This window comes from Phasianus colchicus, chromosome 7, assembly GCF_987193195.1.
Source record: "Phasianus colchicus chromosome 7, bPhaCol1.hap1.1, whole genome shotgun sequence".
In the NCBI taxonomy this organism is placed as follows: domain Eukaryota; kingdom Metazoa; phylum Chordata; class Aves; order Galliformes; family Phasianidae; genus Phasianus; species Phasianus colchicus.
Window position 1 is genome coordinate 17,275,439 of NC_143442.1, and position 19,963 is coordinate 17,295,401.

At 41.3% G+C, this 19,963-nt stretch overlaps 1 protein-coding gene across 4 annotated transcripts in view; it reads right to left on the reverse strand.

Annotated features, from left to right (window-relative positions):
• COBLL1 (cordon-bleu WH2 repeat protein like 1) overlaps window positions 1-19,007 on the reverse strand; it is a 77,007-nt gene extending 58,000 nt beyond the window's left edge. For 2 of the 4 annotated variants that reach the window (XM_031599547.2, XM_031599546.2), the window contains exon 1: window positions 18,517-18,735. In XM_031599547.2, the coding sequence (XP_031455407.2) occupies window positions 18,517-18,560 (44 nt within the window). In that variant the 5' untranslated portion in view covers window positions 18,561-18,735. Of the gene's footprint in view, window positions 1-18,058; window positions 18,365-18,516; window positions 18,736-18,867 lie in introns of those variants that run through there. The other 2 variants (XM_090143878.1, XM_031599548.2) reach the window with 2 other exon arrangements.
• Between the last annotated feature and the right edge of the window lie 956 nt (window positions 19,008-19,963).

Sequence of the window (19,963 nt, forward strand, 5' to 3'; positions counted from 1 at the left end):
ATTTAGATATATGAAAACACATTTTACAAAGCAAAACAAAACCCACACACAACTGTTCCCATCCAGCACTGAGACTTGCATTCCCATGGAAAGTCAGCAGGAGAAGAGCACAGCCACATATTCCTTTGAGGCCATGCACAACTGAACCACTGGACAGTGAACAAGTTCTGGTCCCCCATCACTAGTACAGACACACAGATCATGGGAACTCATTTTCTCTGGGTCACTTGGCTACACAGCTGTGTGTCATTTGTTTTCAGACCAAAACTGTCTTCCTTTAGGAGAACCACAGAGTACTGCAAGATTAAAAAAAGACAAAAGTATCTGTATTAGTATGTGTGGTATGGCTGACAGTTAAGCTAAAAACATTCAAAGCTACTATTTCACTGAATGGTGCAGGAGCACAAATTCTGCAAAATTAAAAACAGTTCAAAGATATGACTATTATTAACAGATCACCCTCAGAAAGAGTCCAAGAACTACGGTGCAGAAGCCCCATCACATATGGACAATTTATCAGTCTTCTTGCTGACAAATGACTAAAGTTTGTGTTACCGTTTCCACATTTTTTCTAGGGTAAATAAATTTATTCTGTATCTACTCAAAAGAGAGATGAATAACAGCTATCAAGATTATGCAACAGATCAAGAAGTTATTTCCATTCCTGGATTTCTACTGTTGCCAGTTTTAAAATATAGCCTGCATACATAAAAACCCAGGGAGTCAACATACATGAAAAAACAGATGTAATCATGTAACTGCAACTATGAGAATACACAAATGGTTTTGTGTTGAAAGTGATGGGACAGCCACAAATTACGTTTGTTAGACAAAGTTAATCTGGTATTGATTCAGACATACAGAATGGGATCAGAAAAATAAACTGCAGCTTTTTTGTCACTTAAGAGAGGCTAGAACAAGCTGTGAGAAACTGCTAGGAGACACCTAAAGTCACCTGTTAAATTAAACACTGGTTCATAGACACAGAAGCAGACTATGATTCTTGACTGCTCTGTCTTCATCCCCCTCCTCTAAGGTTTATCATATTCTCACCATCTTCTGTATCTAAGGATCAACAATTGGTTACCAAATCTTACTGGTTCCAACTCCTAATCACACTGTGAACTGCTAGACCATGCCTCTGAGCTATTCAGTGCACACCAACGGCCTGGCTGAATCTATTAACTAAAAAATAAAAATAAAATAAAGTAATTAATTAACATGGCTAAATACCTGTTCATAACACACTTCACGCCAGTCCTCTACTTCTGTGTGTAGTCACATGTTTTCTCAAGCTCAACATCACATTTAAGCTCATAATACTATTTTCTGCCTGTTTGGAGATGTGGAACAACAGGGTTGAACAAGGATACATCTGTCACAGAAACACTGCAGTCTATGCCAGACATTTTTTAGACTACACATTTAAGTGCAATTCAGCAGTCTTTAAAAATGTACCATTAGCTTTCTGCATGTGGCTAATGAGTACTCCAGGTGGCTGTCATAGGTGCATAACAGTTATATAGGCTTCTGAGAATATTATAAGGTAAACTTCACTATTAGGACTAGCCATAATTTCTCCATCTTCTTATTTTTCCATTTTTCAGCCCAAATTCAGCTCCTCCATGCTATATTCTACTATTTTAGAATTACAGAAAGAGTAAAGGAAACTGCTCCCACATGTCATAATGGGCAGATCTGCCACAAAAACAGTAGCTAGATGTTCCCCCCATCCCATACTTCTTACACAAGTGAGCTAGAAATGAAGGAAAACACAAACTGAGACTGAAGAGAACCATCTTCCTGCTTATCTTGAGCTTATGTGAAGCTCCACACTACAGTCAATGATGGCTGTTACCAGAAGTTCCTGAAGAAAAGAGCATATTAAGTGCTCTGGTTTGTGTATTTGAATTCAAGACACTTAGTTATGCTAAGGAAAGTATGTATTAAGATTTAGTTTATGGTTAGAGGACTATTTCTTCTATGGCAACTATCACCAGTGACAATATACACAATGTTTCTACTGCAGAACTGGTAGGATTAAGCTCTGAAAATGCCCTAACTCAGAATACTGAGTGAGCATAGGTACAGGAGTATATTTAATAGGAGTATAAATTTAACAGGACTATAATAAATATACCTATTTAATATATTAAATAGGTATATTTAAATCAACAGAACAAGCAGTATTTAGCATTAGATTCTTTCATCTGCAAAACTTACTTATACGTCACAAGCAAGTAAGATGGATTCACGGATAGGTTAATTAATGGATAGGTTCTTTCAGCATAATGCAACACAATTCCTTTTATTCACCCATATTAAGACTTGCTATTGCTACATCTGGTCCTCTTATCAGAAGAATTTAGGATTAATCTGAACTAACAGAAGGGCAGTCAGGTCTTATGATGTGCCATGGAACTTGTTTATGATACTAGCCTAAAGTTAAGTATATAAGAAAGATGTAATACTCAGGACAATAGAAGCTGAAACAAGCTGGCAGCTGTCCAAGGCAGTCCAGACCCTTCCAATACTTTGGAAAGAGTATATACAAGAGTCAGTTGTCAATGCATCCAGCAACAGACCTTGGGGCCCCATCGTGTTTCACCACGTAGATCTCTCCGAAAAATCTGAACATTTTATAGCTAAATTCCAGTCTGAAACTCCCTTTTGTCGTTCAGGGGATATAAATCACCTTCCTGTTTTGGAAATCTCTTTTCAAATATGACAGTACTATGTTTGAATCAGATATTACCAATTCTTTTGCTTTGTTTTACAAAAAAAATTGTAACATACTACAACATGAAGAGACAAACAATACAAATCTCAGAGTTATCACCTTTATTTCACTGGATTTGGTGTACATAACCTCAGTGCCTGTGCCTCTTCTACAATATAACATTAAAATAAAACTTTTGAGATTCACCATATCCAACCTGCATTTCAAATACCTATCTTGCATCCATTATCCTTCTGCTACTATATGTTTTGGGATAGGGATTTGCACTGAAGAAGACATAAACAGTTATTTAATGCCAGAACAGGATACACAATTTGAAAAAAAATGAATGATTAGTGAGGAAAAAAAAAAAAAGAATCATTTAATGCTACACTCTAAAAGAGATGAAAATGTTCTTTGTGGAACACACTGTTGGACTAGTGCAATAATGGCTGCCATGCTCAAAACCAAAAAAACCTTAAAATAGATTATGAACAAAATAGTTGGGATCCAAATTTAAGACAAAACGAATCAGTTAAATTGAAGAGAACGTCCACTACAGCTTTAAATTAGAAGAGTGACTTGCGAAATCGGGAGCTAAAATACAAAAACTTCAATCTATCAGCAAAGGCTTCCCACTCCGCACCCCCCAACAATTCACAGTATGCATCTTTTACAACAAACCACCTGTAACACCATGTGCACACTGCAGCATAACTACATGAGTGTATGCAAAACCAACTGACTCATAATCAGACAATGTTCATGCACAGATTACCAAATGTATCAATGCCACGGAACCATGAAATAACTTCTGCAAGTCTCCTTCACTATCTAGCAAATGATACCCATCGTCAGAGAAATTCCTGTCCTTAAAGACTTTCAAAATGTGATTGAATAAGGTCCTGATCATCTTAACATTCTTGTTTGAGCCACAGCTGACATGAGGTGACCCCACACAGTTCCCTCTAACATGACTCCTGACTCTGTAACGCTACACTCATAAAGACAGGCTCTAACCCATGCCTTCTGCTATCCACAGCTCAGCTAATCTCTGATTAATTTGTTCCAAATAAAGGAGAAAACAAATTTGCATTTGCTGAAAACAGAAAAAGACATTACAGCTAAATTCTTGAATCCTGAGTAAGTCTACTAATCTAAATCAGTGCTTGCAGCGTTTTTTAATTTGTAGATTTCTAAAAAGGTCTTTCAATCAGCAGTGCAAATGCTAGCTTTGCAACCAATACAAACCAGCTGGAATAGGCATGTTCTCTAGCTGTTTTGTAAAAGCTCATAGGCCACAAGCTGGTTTGGAAGCTGCTGACATAACCTCATGGCACAGTAAGGAAGGTGATAATAAAATCATTCATTCTACTTTCAGCCTTTTCAGACAAGCAGCAATGCCTACTTGTTAAGGGGGGGTGGGCATGTTTTATGAATTTTGGTCGTTTGTTTATTAACAAGCTCCTTGGAGCACAGACTTTCATTCTTGTACTTAAAGATTTCACCTAAATACCAGAATATTTGCACTGCAGCTAAGTGCAAGTGAGGAATCAGAAGCTTGTGTTTTATTCAGCAAACAAGTTTCAAATTTCCCAAAAGTGCTACGTAGGATGTAACACACCTACTGCTACTCTCCTCTGCTTATGAAGCAAAAGCTGAAAAGCGATTTGAGCAATCCCTTGCACCTCCTACTATCTCAGTATTGCACAAACTGCAGCAAGCATCCTTACATCAGTAGACCGCTTGGAAACAGAAGCTGGGGTTTATCAATCAGGACTACGAACTGCAAACATACAGTGCAAATATTCCACATTAAATGCAATTAACCAAAACAGGTCAGATGAAAATGGCACAGGCCAGGGTTAGCATATCTTCCATAAAATAAATCTGAACTTTTTCTGAGGACAAAGCTAACATTTACCAAGTGAAACTCGAAACAAATGAAACTTGACCATTTTAATTAAAAGCCTTTGACAAAGCACCAGAGATGTGATGAAAAACATGCTCCTTACATTGTTTTTTTAAATCTTTATTTATTTTTATTACCATTACTAAGGCTCTTCAAAAGTGAAAACGGAAGCTTGATTAGTGAAAGAATTCATCAGAATTTATCAGCTTCCAGTACTAAATTCCTGCTTGATTTAATTCCCAGGATATCAGTTATTTTTCTGTTAATTGTAAGGTCAGAGAGGACCCTATTTAAGCAATAAGCAGCAGGAACTAAACAAACAGAAGACCGGATCTGTAATTGAAATGTGTTTCCTGGAGGAAAGGAGTAAATCAGTGCAGATAATGTACTACAGAAGAAAGGGAAAAAAAAGCAAAAAGTCACATGTTCCAAAACAATCTGTTCAAAAAACTTCTCACTAGAACATAAGTAGCTCTACAAAATTAGTGCCCTACTAAGGAATTTACATACTTAGCAAGGTTTAATTTACTAACCAAAAGCAATAGCTATTTGCTTTGTGGATGAAGAGTTGTGATACTTGTAACACACACACGTACACAACTGAAGTTACAAAACAACTTGCACAGCCACTTCTGCCTGTGCGAGTGCACACCTGAGACAAGAACTCCAGAAAACAACCTCATTCATTAGCCAGTTTAAGAAAAATAATTCTGGTAGTGTAGTAAAGAGGCATTCAGAGTATTGGAACAGTTCAAATAATTCTTAATGCTTTTGACATACACCAGTTACAAGGTCACATCAGTGGTATTTCATGGCACATCTGATACCAGGTTTCTGGCCTGTGGATGAGCATCATGTGTTTATATGAACACATACATGGAATTTGAAATTTGTCTTTAATGAACATAAGGTATGACTACTAAAAACTGTATATATTTTCCAAAAATCACTGGTCTATCCTAAATCACTGCTCATCCTCATTTGATCGTTGAAACACTAAGGTTGGAAAAGACCAGCAAGATCATTTAGTCCAACTGTCAGCCTAATCACCACCATGCCCACTAAAACATCTCCCCAGGTTTCACATATACCCTCCTTGAAAACCTCCAGGGATGGTGACCTCCCTGCCTCTCTGGGCAGCTCGTTCCAATACTTCACCACTCTTCCTGATTAGAAATTTTTCCAAATATTCAACATGAGCCTCCCCTGGCACAACTCAAGGCCACTACCTCTTGTCCTGTCACGGTTACCTGGGAAAAAGAAGCTAGCCCTCACCTCACTAACACCTCCTTTTAGGCAGCTGTAGAGAGCAACAAGGTCTCCCCTGAGCCTTCTCTTCTACAGACTGACTAATCCTAGTTCCTTCAGCTCCTCCTAATACATGTTCCAAGTGGTTGATAAACTCCCACTAGAGACACCAAGACATCTAATAACTGACCAACAAACATTTTCAAATAAATTAATTTCTAACCCCAGAAAAGGTTGTCCCTCCACAAGTTAGGCAAAAGTAACTGTACAAAAAAACCATCATCTCTATACTCAGCCAATTCCAGATGACACAGCAGAGTAACACAGCTGGAACTGGCAGGACTTAACAGGCACCAGGGACACAATCCACATCCCCCTTACTAAACCACCCTTGGCCTGAATATGGGAAAGGAATTTTCTATTTCTATAATCTAAGGAGCCATAAAGAGATAAAAATAACCACTTTGTTTGTCCTATTGAATAGGGGATTAAAATAACTGGCAACGTTTTAAGTCATGCACCAGAGGTGGATTCACCAGGTCACAATTGGAAAAGGAGAACTGCCAGGCCTTGATAAGCATGGCAATTACAATTCTTTTATATACAGAACCACTCCAAGGGAGAGCAGCTTCCTTACACAGCAATAACAGCATATCCTTTGATTTATACGGTAGTCCTCCAGCAATACAACCAACATCCTGTTTTCATCTTAAAGTACAGCTGGGTAGGTTGCCTACAGGCTTTATTTTCAGAGCTCCTCTAACCAAGTCCATTCTCATTATGAAAAACAGCACCATCCAGTTTAGCAAGCATTTCTTATCTTCCCAACTCTTTTCTTCTAAAAATTCTGATGTGGTACCTACATTTATGTACTACATCGATCTGATATAACGAGAGCTTTGAAACAACATGATTCACATTTATAAACTAAAGTAAAAATGCTCCTCCCACCTGAAAAGTCATGTAAAAACACCCAAGAAAATTCAGAGGAAAAGGAGTTTGTGGCTTTCAGAGGAAAGATCAGAAATACTGATTGAATGACCTAAGCTGTAAGATCTCATAAAGCCCTTAAAGCACAGATTCCCAAGATCTGAAATTACTTTTGTGAATCCTCCCCAAATTTAGAAATTTCCTCCAAATAACAGAGCATCTCAGTAAAATGCCTAAAAAACATAATATTTTTATTAGATACCTCTCCGACTACTTTAAATATTTAATAGTTCTACATCCTGTGTTACCATAAGTCAGAATTCTGTCACAAAATCACTTTTCCACACTGTTACCCATGAAGAAACTAGCCAAGAAGCATTTTGTATATGATTTACACTCATACTCCGTGCCTATGCAGTAACTCATGAACATTCCACTTGCATGCTGTCACCTTTTAGAAATAGAAGTATTGAGAGTGCTTAACTGTTAACTAGTGTACTTGCTCAAAACAGTTCTAGAAGAAGTTTTTCACTTGTTGAATGTAATTCACAAAAATCTAACAAAACAAGGAATGCATTTCTAGTTATAGCTACATTTTTTAAATTGATTTACACTCAAACAAAGGGTAAGCAGCATACCAGCAGAGCATCAGTGGAAGCATAAATGCCATTACCTTTATCAATAGGGCAAGGTTCTCATTTAGAAAGTAATAATCCTGATTCAAATGAACTAGAGAACTTAGAACTTGTCTGCACTAGTCAGAAAAAGGGCTGCTGTGGGGATAAAGATGGAAGGACAGACAGAAGTACCACCAACATAGCTACAGCAGTAGAAACTTCAGTGTCCAGAAGGTGTATAGATCAGAACACCAACTACACCATGTTTTCTGCTATTGTCCTTAATAGTATAAGTTAGGCCAGGGACAAGCTGCAAGTAATTCATTTGCTAAGATCTCCCTGAGACTTGTCCCAGTTTCCTCAAATTTACTATAGTAAATCAGTGTTTCAGAGTCTGATCAAAAGGAATGTGAGTCTTGTTTTAAGATGCTGAAAAATAGCTGCCCATTAGCTTTTCTCCCAGCTTAATACTGCTATCTATGTAGATGAGACACAAACAAGAGAGCTAAATTCACCTGAAAACTCTGTTCACCCTCACTCTACAAACTAGAACTCCATGTGCCAGTGGCCCCAAACCCATTGACCTCTTCCAGTTGCCACGTTTTCTCTCCCAATAACAAGGGTTCCGTTTCAAACACCACTCAAAGATATCTGTAGAAACAGCTCTAGCTTCCTATCATGCAAGAGTTCCAGGTTGCTTCAGAACAACAAGCAGATAGCCATTAGCCACACCTAAAACAAAAACGGTCACAATTTTTCGCATTTTTTTACACGGATTTGTGGTCACTGCCATACTGCAGATAGTGTAAAGAAGAAAGCCTCTCTTTGGGGCCAGAACTTCAAAGCTTACCCTTCAAAAAATCAACAAATTAAAAAGAATATCCTGAGGTGAACACAGGCAAGGGGAAAGAACTGAAAGCAATAAAAACCTTGCAAAACTTTAAAAAAAAGACCTGTGTAATCATAAAAAGCTGATTGCCAACATCTAAGCAAAGAAAAAGACTTAGAGAATCTACAACAAGCTTATTACTCCACCAGCTCAAAAGAAGCAGTAAATCTGCACAGCTCAGAACAGGACACAAACTTTTTTCCACCTAGGTTGTCCATATAAGACACAGTAAGGTATTTGACTACTATCAAAAGAGAGTAAGAAAAGTCCTCAGCCTGTAACAGATCTCTGAATCCTTAGAGTTGGAAGGAACATCTGAAGGCCATCTAGTCCAACTCCCCTGAAATGAACAGGGAGCAATCAGTCTCTCACAAAGAGCCATAAAACCATTCCTTTCTTGTTGTAATTTAAATGTTTAACTCAAAACATTTGTCAATCAAAGCCACAGATGAATGCAGTGAAGATATGACTTACTGGTACAGCCCCGTTAGTTTAAGGATGTGATTCACATCTGCTGACATCTCATGTTACTGTCAGAAGGGTGGAGCTTAAGGACTTAATTTTACAATTTCTGCTAAAGTTTTGACATGTTTCAGCTCTCCCTTCCAATCCTTAGTAAAGTATCTTTGCAAACAAACGGGAGCTCTTTCTACTGCATTGAGCACGTATTCACATGATTCCACAGACTGACTAAAGGCAACTTAGTGTACAACCAAGATGTGAATCTTGATCTGACACGATGTGGGAAAGGCCAGTAACTGCAGAGCTGTCCAAATCCGATTGGCTTTTATCATATTTTTACGTGACTTCTAAAAAATTCAACATTATTTTTTCTAATCTTGAACCACTTGTTTACATACAAGAGAAGAATTCTTTAGATATTCAACTATTCTTCCTTTCTGAGACTGGTGTTGGCACCCACACTGTACACTTCTCAGTTAATTAGGTTAGGATTTTTGAAGAGTATTTCTATCTGAAGTTCTTCCAAGAAGCTCTGACAAGCATTTGTTTATAAAATAAACAATTCACTGGGCACTTCATTTCTTACTACAGATTTGTACACCATGAGCAGGAAGAGGCAGCATCAGCTGGTCAAAGAACAGACAGATTTAATTCAGGAAATGCGAAGGTTACAGTCAGGGTATCTGCTCTGAAAGGCCCACTAGGCCTGTAGGCACACATCTGATGGACAAGGCTCAGCAGTTAACAGTCACTAACCTGCAAAGGAATGGCACAGCTGAATTCACACAGTGCTGCAAACATGCTGAAGGCTCTCATTAGCAATCCAAAACCTGAACCACGTCTGAACTCAAGATACTGAAGGGAGCAGTAGGGATGTCCCTCACCCTCAAGTTTAAAATATCAAGCATATCCAGCTTAAAGGGCAAGTTAATCTATAACCAGTCCTCAGAGCATGCCATCCTTCGCCAAAGGCAGGATCAGCGCGACAGGCTGGATTTTACCCACAAAGATGAAGATTTTAAGGGAGTTTTGAGATTTCAACATGCCAGCCCAGCTGTCCCCACAAGGAGGACAAGCCACACAACAGCAGTGACCATAAAAAAGCAGTGACAATCAAAACTCTAAAAAAAAAAAAAAAAAAAAAAAAAAAAAAAAAAAAGTCAATTAGATTAAGTAACATTAGAAGTATTAGTCATTACCTTTTGTCTTCATATTACACAACTGCAAACATAAAGCAGAACTTATTTTCATATTTCCTTTAGAAGACTTCCTAACTTCAACTCCTGATTACATCCTATACAAGTAAATAAGCCTATAAAATGGTTATGATCTCCTCTGCTTACTCTAGATTTTTACAGGCCTGCATTTCATTTTTAACTATCAAAATACAAATAACCACTGCCAACATGATTACAGCAGTCTTACAGGGTTAAATCAGTAACAGAATCACGACCAAGTTTCTCAAATAAGAAGTTCCTTACTACAGTAAACATGCAAGACAAAAATGTGGGGATTTTTGTTTGCCTTCTTTTTAATGTGACCTCATGTCTTATAGAAATGCTTTAAACAAGGAGAAGGAGAATGTATTTTGTCTCAAATGAAATTTCAAGCTTTAGTACTAAACATGTTAAGCACTAACATCCAAACTCTATATACAAACAACAGAAGCTTGAAAACAAATAGTTTTTTTCTTGCCCTGATGCTTCTGTTAATTCATACAGAACAGTTTATGGTGTTATAAACTAAACTGGAGCCACAATTACAATCATACTTTATTTCTCTCAAAACCGAGATCTAAAGATATACCTGATTATCTTTTGGAGCTCACAGATGTACTAGTGTACTAGATGTACTGTGACATTTTCATCTCGTCTGAAGAGGGGGTACAACTCCCATGGACATGCCATGGATCTTGCCATGAAATTGCTCAAGTTACCACACATTTGGTGTTTTTTTGTTTTGTTTTTGTTTGTTTGTTTCCATATTTCATTAGTACTTGTACAAAATACTGGTTGGTTGGCATTGCATAGGATGAAATCACAGCATTTACATCCTATGTCACTATTTCCAAACATCCTCAGTTCAACAATAAAAACTTATTCTGGATTAAAGTGCCACCAAGCAGATTTAAAAAGCAAACAAGAACAATAAAGCACCTTGCAAACCCATTGGCTAGCAGGCTTTATGTATGGGAACTATTGAACCCAGAAAAATTTTTCCATGAGTACAAGCAGGGGTGGGAAAAAAGAAAAGAACAATAACAAGAAAACCATTCCATAAGCGGTATTTTAAAGACCACCACCAGGAAAAAGAAAAAAAAAAAAAAACCAATTTATTTGTCTGAATATTTCTAAAAGTATTGAGATGAAGTCATTTAATAATGTACAGGTTTCATTCAACTTTAACATTTTCATTGCACTTCCCTCCTCTCCCTTTGTTCATTTGAAATTTATAGATAAAGAGGCATTACAGCAGTATATTTTGGGAGGAAGACTGGAAAGTTTGTAAGTGTTTGGGCAGCAGAAATATGAGAACAGTCAAAAAAAGATGCTTAGAATCAAGACAGATTCCAGCAGTTCAGACAATGATGTCAGATCCTTATTACATTTCCAAAATATGCTGCTTCAGATTCTCTCCATCTCCCTTGCCATTAACAATCAGCTCTGAAAGACTGCTTTTAGACTGGTTTTCCACACCTTCGGCATTTTTCACCTTGCTTTTCTATGGAAGTGAACAAGCATTACCTTGTGTGTTGAGACTATCCCCACTATACCTAGGGGGAGGCAAGCAGGGGAGATATGATTGTTCTCCTTCAATGTAGAGCAAAAAACCAAAAGTTATTTTAATTACAAAATCCTCTGATACTGCACATATCATTTGGAAGAAAATATTCTCTCTACTCCCCCCATTCCCCCCAAAAACAGGTTAAAAAACACCAAAAACAAACAAACAAGACAAGAACTTAAGGAGTTGTAGGAATACAGATACACCTCCCAAGTAAAAAATGTTTTCAACACTCTTGTCACAAGACCTTGTAATCAAATAGCTCAGCAGATTATCTTCTACCTGCACTATAGCATCCAACTGTTCTGCCCTCTAGTTTGGCAGCAAACACGGGACTAGGTTCTATAAAGGTCAAGAGCAATGCAATGATACTTAAACACTTAACAACATTCACAACATTCCACATGACAAAAACTCAACTTATTGTATTTTTCCCTACTGTACTTCTAATTATCTCATTACCTACACATTGAAAATATCTGCGCATTAATAACTTGCAAGCAAGCATCCGTCACCCTTTTGGAACAAGCCCTCTGATGCTATATGAGCCAAAGTAGGTAACAGCCCACAAGACCATAGTACAACATTCATGTACAGCTCAACCAGATTCTGCAGCAGATCATCACCTGACAATGAAGAACAGCATGCTGCCATGCTTGGAGAGGTCTGAGGAAAGGACACCATCAAACTGGTGAGAACCCAATATCAGTATTTAACTACACAGCCTTATAGGAACAGCTGAAAGAGATACTGAAGCCTTCCAGTAGATAAAAGCATAAAAATTAGCTGCTATGCAGCCACATACAGAGCTTCAGTCTTTGGAAGATGACCTATCTAAAGGTCTGAAATGAAAGCAGGTAAAACACCCAAGAGGAGAATTAATGCCCAAGAAATCAAAGCAAATTAAAATAACAAGATTTTTAAAACCAACAGAGAAATTCTTTTTAGGAATACAAATGTGAAAAGGGACTTGATTCTGAAGACAAACACACAAGTTTCTAATTTTGTTATTTTGAAATGGAGCGTTCTTTGGAATTAAGACATCACTTCATAATGATGATAGGAGAGATGCAGGGCAAAGAACAAAACGTATGATCAGTATTTGAGAGAAAGTCAAAGTCACACACAGGAATTATTTACATTATTTGGCGAGCTGGAGAGGTTCACTTAGATATATTTAAAATGTATACATATTTAGATGCATAAATTTACACAAAATCAAATTACATTTTCTAAACCAAGTGGTTATACTTCTACAACAGAGATAAATAATAGCGTTCAAATAAGTGTGCAGAAAAAATTGTTAAGGTACAGCTAAGAAAGTACATTTTGGAAGCTATTTCTCCAATTTAAATTTTTGATGAATTAATACTACCAACAACAAAACTGATGCTTTCTTGCAGGAAAAAGCTCATGCCTAGCCAAAAACATTTGTGCATTCTATTTTCTTTAACCAAAAATAGTAATCCTGACAGCTCTAGTCTTGCAGAACAGCTGACGTATACACAAGCTCCCCAGGGAGACATTTCATTCATAGGTTAGGGACGCATCCTTTACCCACACTCATCTTTTTGATCCTTTACAACCACTGAAAGATGCACAAAAATGGGAGTGCCCTTTCTGAACTTGGTAATCTCCAAGCAAATGAAAAACAAATCCAGGAACTCTTAATTTGGTAAAGATTCCTATGGGATTGCACTCGTAGTGCAGAAAAAACATGTTTCCTTAACTATGAAAAAAATGCACATTTCTACACTTATCCATCACCATGCAGATTTTAAGTTAGAATGTATCTACTTGAACTCCAGGTAGTAAACGTGTACTCTTGTACAAAGAGTTGCACTTTTAATTGTGAGACCATATTTAGGAGAGTATTCAAGCGAAATCTCAAATTTTTAATTGCCTGTTACAAGTCAAAACAGTGTTGTTTTTTTCCATCCTGAGCTCCCCACTGTCACATGCTGCACAGTTTCCTTTTCATTGTGCTAATGCTGGGCATAGTCACTCTACAGGAGTCTAGGAGAAAACATCTCAGCTTCTTGTCATCCACGAATGCCTTGACGTCAACTCACTGAGTTGCAGAGCAGAGTACAGGAGCAGCAAATGCTCCCTGTAATGAGCAGCCCTTTCTCAAGCAGCCTGCAGCCTTGTGAAAATGAAGCCAAAGCAGCAGGTCAGCCGCTGGGAGCTAGGGAGAGCCAGGTGAGAAGGAAGAAAAGAAGACCTGTTTTAACTTGCAAGCAGCCATGAAAAAGAACACTCTGCATTCCTTGCTCTCTTAATGGAGTGGATACAACTCACACTGTAAATTTCAAGGAAAAAAAAAAAAAAATCAGAACTATTTAGCCGAGCAGGCGCTAACTAAGAGCTGCTTGGATAATTTGGGATCTGCCACTCTCCACACAAAGCTACAACAGCAGCAGCTGGAAATGACAGCAGCCACACTGTAATTTGCACACTGAGAAAACTTCCACACTACAGTCAAAAAACAGAAGCAGTAACTGGGCTTCCTGAAGGGAGGCCTATTTAGATGTTACTAGATTAGAGCAGAAACCACTTGTTTGTGAGTCTGAAACATTCCTGGTGAGTCAATTTACCTGTCAGATGACCGGATGACTGTAAGTGTCTCCTCTGGGATCTAAGCTTTTGGATCCTTACAATGGGTCCTTTTCTTCCTCCACCCAACAAAGATGCTACTACTCAAAATAAACAGTGATCTTCAGGTTTACATGAACACTGTAGTCTCTTATAAGGTTAACAAAAGCATCCAGTAACAATCAGAAAGAACTTCACATAAGATAAGATTGAAACAAACCCACATTCTAGTCCAAAACACCTTTTTTCTCACATGCCTTTGAACTAATAAATAGTTCTCCCTTTTCAGGAGGTAGCATCATGCTGGACAAAGCTGAGAAATAGTTGCTGATTTCTCTTTTGTATACTAGCCTCCCACACATATTTTCACTCTAGCATCCACATTCCTTAGCCCCCTATGTTTCCTTGATCTCATTCCCACAGCAATACACTCCAACAGGGAATGTAACTGCTCCATACTCAGCTATGACTTCAGACTCAACGTTTGAATATCCAAACCAGCCACTAAATAGACCAGCATTCAATTCAAAGCACCACTGTGTCATGCAGCTATTCGATGTTACCTTGGCTAAGGCAGACATATTAAAATGAACAACAAAATCACCCTGAGAAGTGTTTCATATACATTCCAAATTCAGATGGCAAACAACACCCTGGAACAAGAACATTCAAGTGACTCCTGACTGGGATCCACCCACAAAGTGGTTAACTCCCTGCTTTAAACACCAAATGCTATGGGCACAAGTTCTCAAAGTTCTTTCCATTTTGCTATTTTTTTTTTTTTTTAATTATTTCTTCTTCCTCGGGTCATGGGAATGAGAAAAAATTAGCTATTTATCTTGAACTCCTGACTGTAAGAGATAAAGCACATTTAAGATCAGATGGCCCACTGTACCCAGGCCAACCTACATTTTGATTCTAGAGAGCACTACTGCAAGCAGAGAGGTACTGTGTTTATCCACAAGTTTCTATACATGATAAAGCAGTAAGCACATCATTAGCAACAGCCAATTCACTGGAAGTAGAAAATGCAGTTTCAGGCCTAACCGACACTTCACCAACCAGGAAACTTGCATTCTTCACTTTCCCCTCCAACCTGCTGCTGTGGTGTGCCAGCTGACCACCTGCCCTGCTGTCAGCACTGCCCTTTCACATCATAGAGGATCTGCATCCGTACTGCAACTTATCTGTGGCCAGGCTGGGAACTGGCTCAGCTGACAAGTTGAAAGAGAGGGAGAGAGCTCAAACCAGCACTTTAAGCTTGATGCCAGACATTTTTCAACACTGAACCACAGCTGATGTCTCTGGAGATCTGTAATCTGATTGAAATTATTTGATAAAAAGAACTCAACGGTTGTATTGAGGCAAAGACACACAACAGATAAGTTAAATTTCTTGTTCTTTCTGTAAATACCCACATCTATTTCTCAAAGGCAGCTCTAACCAAGTGAAAAAATTTCTGTCTTGCTCCTCTTACTAACTTCAGTATGTTCACCAGGCCGAGTTGCCAGGGAGCGGAGCGTAACAACACCAGAGGAGGTTCCTGAAGCACCCAGGCACTGCCCCATTCCGCACTGACCCCACTGCCTTCAGCCCTGGGGAAAAAGCTGTAGCCCCCAGCTGTGCATTCATGAGACATGGAAATAAAGAGACAAAGTTTTTTATTGCTTTGCTAAGGCAGAACAAAAGCTGCTTTCTGAAAGTAAACATACGTATGATTAAAGGGAACAAATTAAATCATAAAATTATCATAAACCGATTAGAACTGAATTAAAAAGCATACCTCAATGTCATTCTGATATTTGAAAGAAAATAAATCTTTAGTTTACTGAAATTCAACCTTGCTCCAGTAGTCTAACAGCATATTTATTGGCAATACTTCAGAGTAAATGCCTTTATCAAGTAGTGAAATCCCCTTATTAATGTAAAAATTTATTTACACCAGAGGTTCAGCACTGCTTTTTAATAGTAGGAAAACTATGGTCAAGATGCTGGATACCACCTACAGTCAATTTTTTTATTTTATTTTTAAGTATTAAGGCACATATTTTCCTCTCATCCCGTAGCGCAGTGGCCACACAAAGCCAATTCAGCTCTGAACAGGAGCACTCTGTGTCACTGGCCTGGCAGGAGCGCGCTGCCAGGAGTGCTCCTCAGACGCGAGGCAAGATGGATGAGCTATAAAACTATTAAAAGTATGTCCGGCCAAGCTTCTTTTACCAGAAGAAACTATGTGGCATGTCCAGCCAGTTTCTGGGCATGCCCTCTATTCAGCATTAAAAAAAAAAAAAAAAAAAACCTACAAACCTGTACTGATTTATCTTGGTTATACTTCGAGAACAACACAGGCACATATCTCACATATCTCTGCTTTTTTTCCTCCATATTTAACAAACTTTTTAAAATTAATTTTACTCAGTAAGAGAGCATAAAATCAAAAGAATTATTCTCTAAAGCTCATCCCAGCAGAATAAGAAAATTCCACACAAAAGAGCCGCAACATAACACAGAGGACAAAGTTATACAGAAATTGCAAGGCTAACTAAATAATAACATGAGAACTCACAACAAAGCGTGGCCACATCTACCCCCATCACACCAAGCTGTGCAGTTATCACAGATTACACCTCCTAGCTTCAAAGGGGGTTTAAGAACATATTTGCTGGTAACAGATTCCAGCTATGTTTTACCAACATTCCCCACCTGGTCAGGCAGAATAGGAGGAGTCACAACGCCATACCGCAGAGTTCAGTGATGTGTTTGAACAATATTGCCATTTCAAAAACACAATGTTCCCTCTAATCTCACCCAGCAAAGAGTCAGACTACAGCACTGCTGACTGCTCTAACACAAGTCTGTGGATCCTTGTCAGTAACTAGGAGGGAGCTGCTGGTGCACACAGATTTTTTTTTCCCAAACCCAGCGTTTGGATGAGCAAAGGAGACCATCTTCAGGAAGTAATTAAGACTGGCAAAGTGGAACTCTTGTTGTAACAAGTAAGGAATGATAAGTTGATTTTCCAAGCACTAAATTATATGGGAACAGCTGATAAAAGGCCTGAAAATATACCTGCAGGGCTAATGAAAACAAGCATTGCTGTTAGCTACAAAACTGAGACGTGAACACTGATGGGTGCCTGAAGCCACATGAAGGGAAGACACGAGCCCTCCTGGCTCGGGGAGGCCGAGCAGCAGCACAGCACAGCACAGCCAGCAGCACTAGGGCAGGCCGCAGGCCTGTGAGATCTGCTGGTGTGGCCTTCGCTTGTTTTTGTGTTCCAGCCCCAAGGAGAACAGAAGACCTTGAAGGCACACTGGTTTAGTGCCTTCCTAACCTGTTATCATGTTCCATCCCCGCACATTAAGTTCTTTCAACTGAACCCACGTACCGAAGTCTTAGAAATGCAGTAATTATCTGTGCTGTAACTGTATTGCCTGGAGCTGTCAGCTCCACTTCTGTGTGGCCATGCATTAACGTGGGACTGCCACAAGGACCAAGCTGAAGAAGCACCTTATTAGCTCTCCACATTCGCTCCACCATCCATCATTCACACTCATTTGATCACTGCTTCAAGCATCACCACCGAGAGCTTATCGTGCACCCAGTTAGCCAACTCCTGCATCTAACATGAAAGCTCCCAGAACGCCTCGGCTAAAACACAAACGCCCAAAAGCCAGCCGCAGGACGCCTGCCAGCCCTGCCACGGGCTGAGCGCCCGCCGTCGCACACCCGAGCCCTCCTGCCGCCCTGTCCCCACCTCGCTGCACGGAGATATAAAGCATCTCTTGAGAGTCCCACCTTCCGGCGGGCTGTAAGCGATGTATCGCCCGCCAGACAGGGCTGACGCCGGCAACCAAGCACGCCTGCCCCTGCTTCTCCCCGTACGCACGCTATGCGTTTACCTCTCAGACTCCCAGCGCGGGCAGTTACCGGTGCGCTACGCCGCGCTCCGTTCTCCCACACCACCGCGGCTTCCGCACCGACAGCGGCGGTTACAGAAGGAGCCGTCCCGAGGAGCCGCTCCCCGCACCGCAATGCCGCCCGGCAGGTGCTCCGCGGACGACGGGCACGCCCCGGGCGAGGCGGGAGAGCTCACGGCGCCCTCGGCCCCTCTGTCCGCAGCCCATTCCCGGCTCAGACGGCGCCCGAGTGCCGTCGAGGAACGGAGGACCGCGCGCCGTGCCCCCCTTCCCGCCCCGCCCGCAGCCGTTTAACGGCCGCCGTTCCGTCTGCCGGCTCCGCGGGGCGCCGCCGCCCGAGCGCGCGGAGGGAGCCCGCGCCGCTGGGACCCGCACCGCGCGCCCCACGCGCTCCCCTCGTGCTCCCCCACCCCCCGCTCCGCGCGATGCCCCGCGCTTACCCGGGGGGCGGCGGGACGGCCGCCTGAGGAGCGCGGCCAGCCATGCCTGCGGCGGGGACCCGCCTCACCTGCGCGGGGTGGGCTGCGGAAAGCGGCCCCGCTCCGCCTCGCCCCCGAGCGCGGGCATAGAGCTGCCTGTGCCGGGGCAGCCGCTCGCCAAACCGCACCTCGAGCGGAGAAGGGGGGAATGAAAACGGGAAAAAAAAAAAAAAAAAAAAAAAAAAAACAACACACACACAAAAAAACCAACTTGGCGGCGAGAAACTTGAAACGCGGAACCCCCGCCCGCGCAGACACAGAGGCTCCCTGTTCCCGGCCCGGCTCCTCCCTCCGCGGCCCGCCTCCACCCACCGGCTCCAGCCCGACGCCCGCCCGGTGCGGGACGCGCTCTCTCGGACGCGGCCGTCAGGGCCCGCGGGGGCAGGGCCGCTCCTCTCGGCTGGAATTTTCCTCTCCCCGAGCAAACCGTCCCGGCCGCCGCCTCGAGCTCAGCCCTTCCCCATTCCTGCCAGCAGGGCGCGGGGCGAAGCGCCTCCAGGTGCGGGCAGCCCGCGGCAGCCCGGCTGCGAGTGCCGCCAGCCGTGCCGGTGTCGCACCGGGTGAGCAGGAGGCGCCGGCACAGAAAACACGCAGCTCTTCTACCGGGCAGTATTTCGGTCACTGCTAAGCACAAGTAGAAAAACAGCTAGTAACAAAGTGTTTATTTATTTATTTTTCTCTCTGGGGGAAGAATTAGAGTGTGGCACTGAGGTACAACTGCCCTTTTTCTCAGTAGTTGTAGGATTAAATATATGGGGGAAAACTACTGTAGTAGCCCCTTCTATGTGAATATCGTGCGTGATCTGCGCATTGTTTAGTATGACAGTCATCCCTCTCTACTCTGCCCTGTTGAGGCCAGATCTGGAGTACTCTGTCCAGTACTGGACTCCTCAGTTCAAGAAGGAGGGGGAACTGCTGCAGAGAGTGCAGCAGCAGGGCACAAAGATGATAAGAGGCCTGGGGCATCTTCTGTATGAGGAAAGGCTGAGAGATCTGGGACCATTCAACCTGGAGAAGACTGAGAGGGGATCTTATCAACATTTACAAGTATCTCATGGGAGGGAGTCAAGCGGATGGAGCCAGGCTCTTTTCAGTGGTGCGCAGCAACAGAACAAGGGGCAAGTTCCATAAAACACGCAAAAAACAGTCACTTTTCTGTGTCTATTACAGAGCACTGGAACAGGCTGCTCACACCTGTTGTGAAGTCTCCTTCACCAGAGATATTTAAAACCTGCCCAGACACTTTTCTGCCCAACCTGCTGTAGCGAACCTGCTTTAGCAGGGGGGTTGAACTCAATGATCTCTGGAGGTCCTTTTCAACACCTGTGATTGCATGATTCCACAATCCTATGATAGTAACAGTCTGTCTTCTTCCTCTGTGCCCTTCTCGCTTGCACTGTGCTTCATC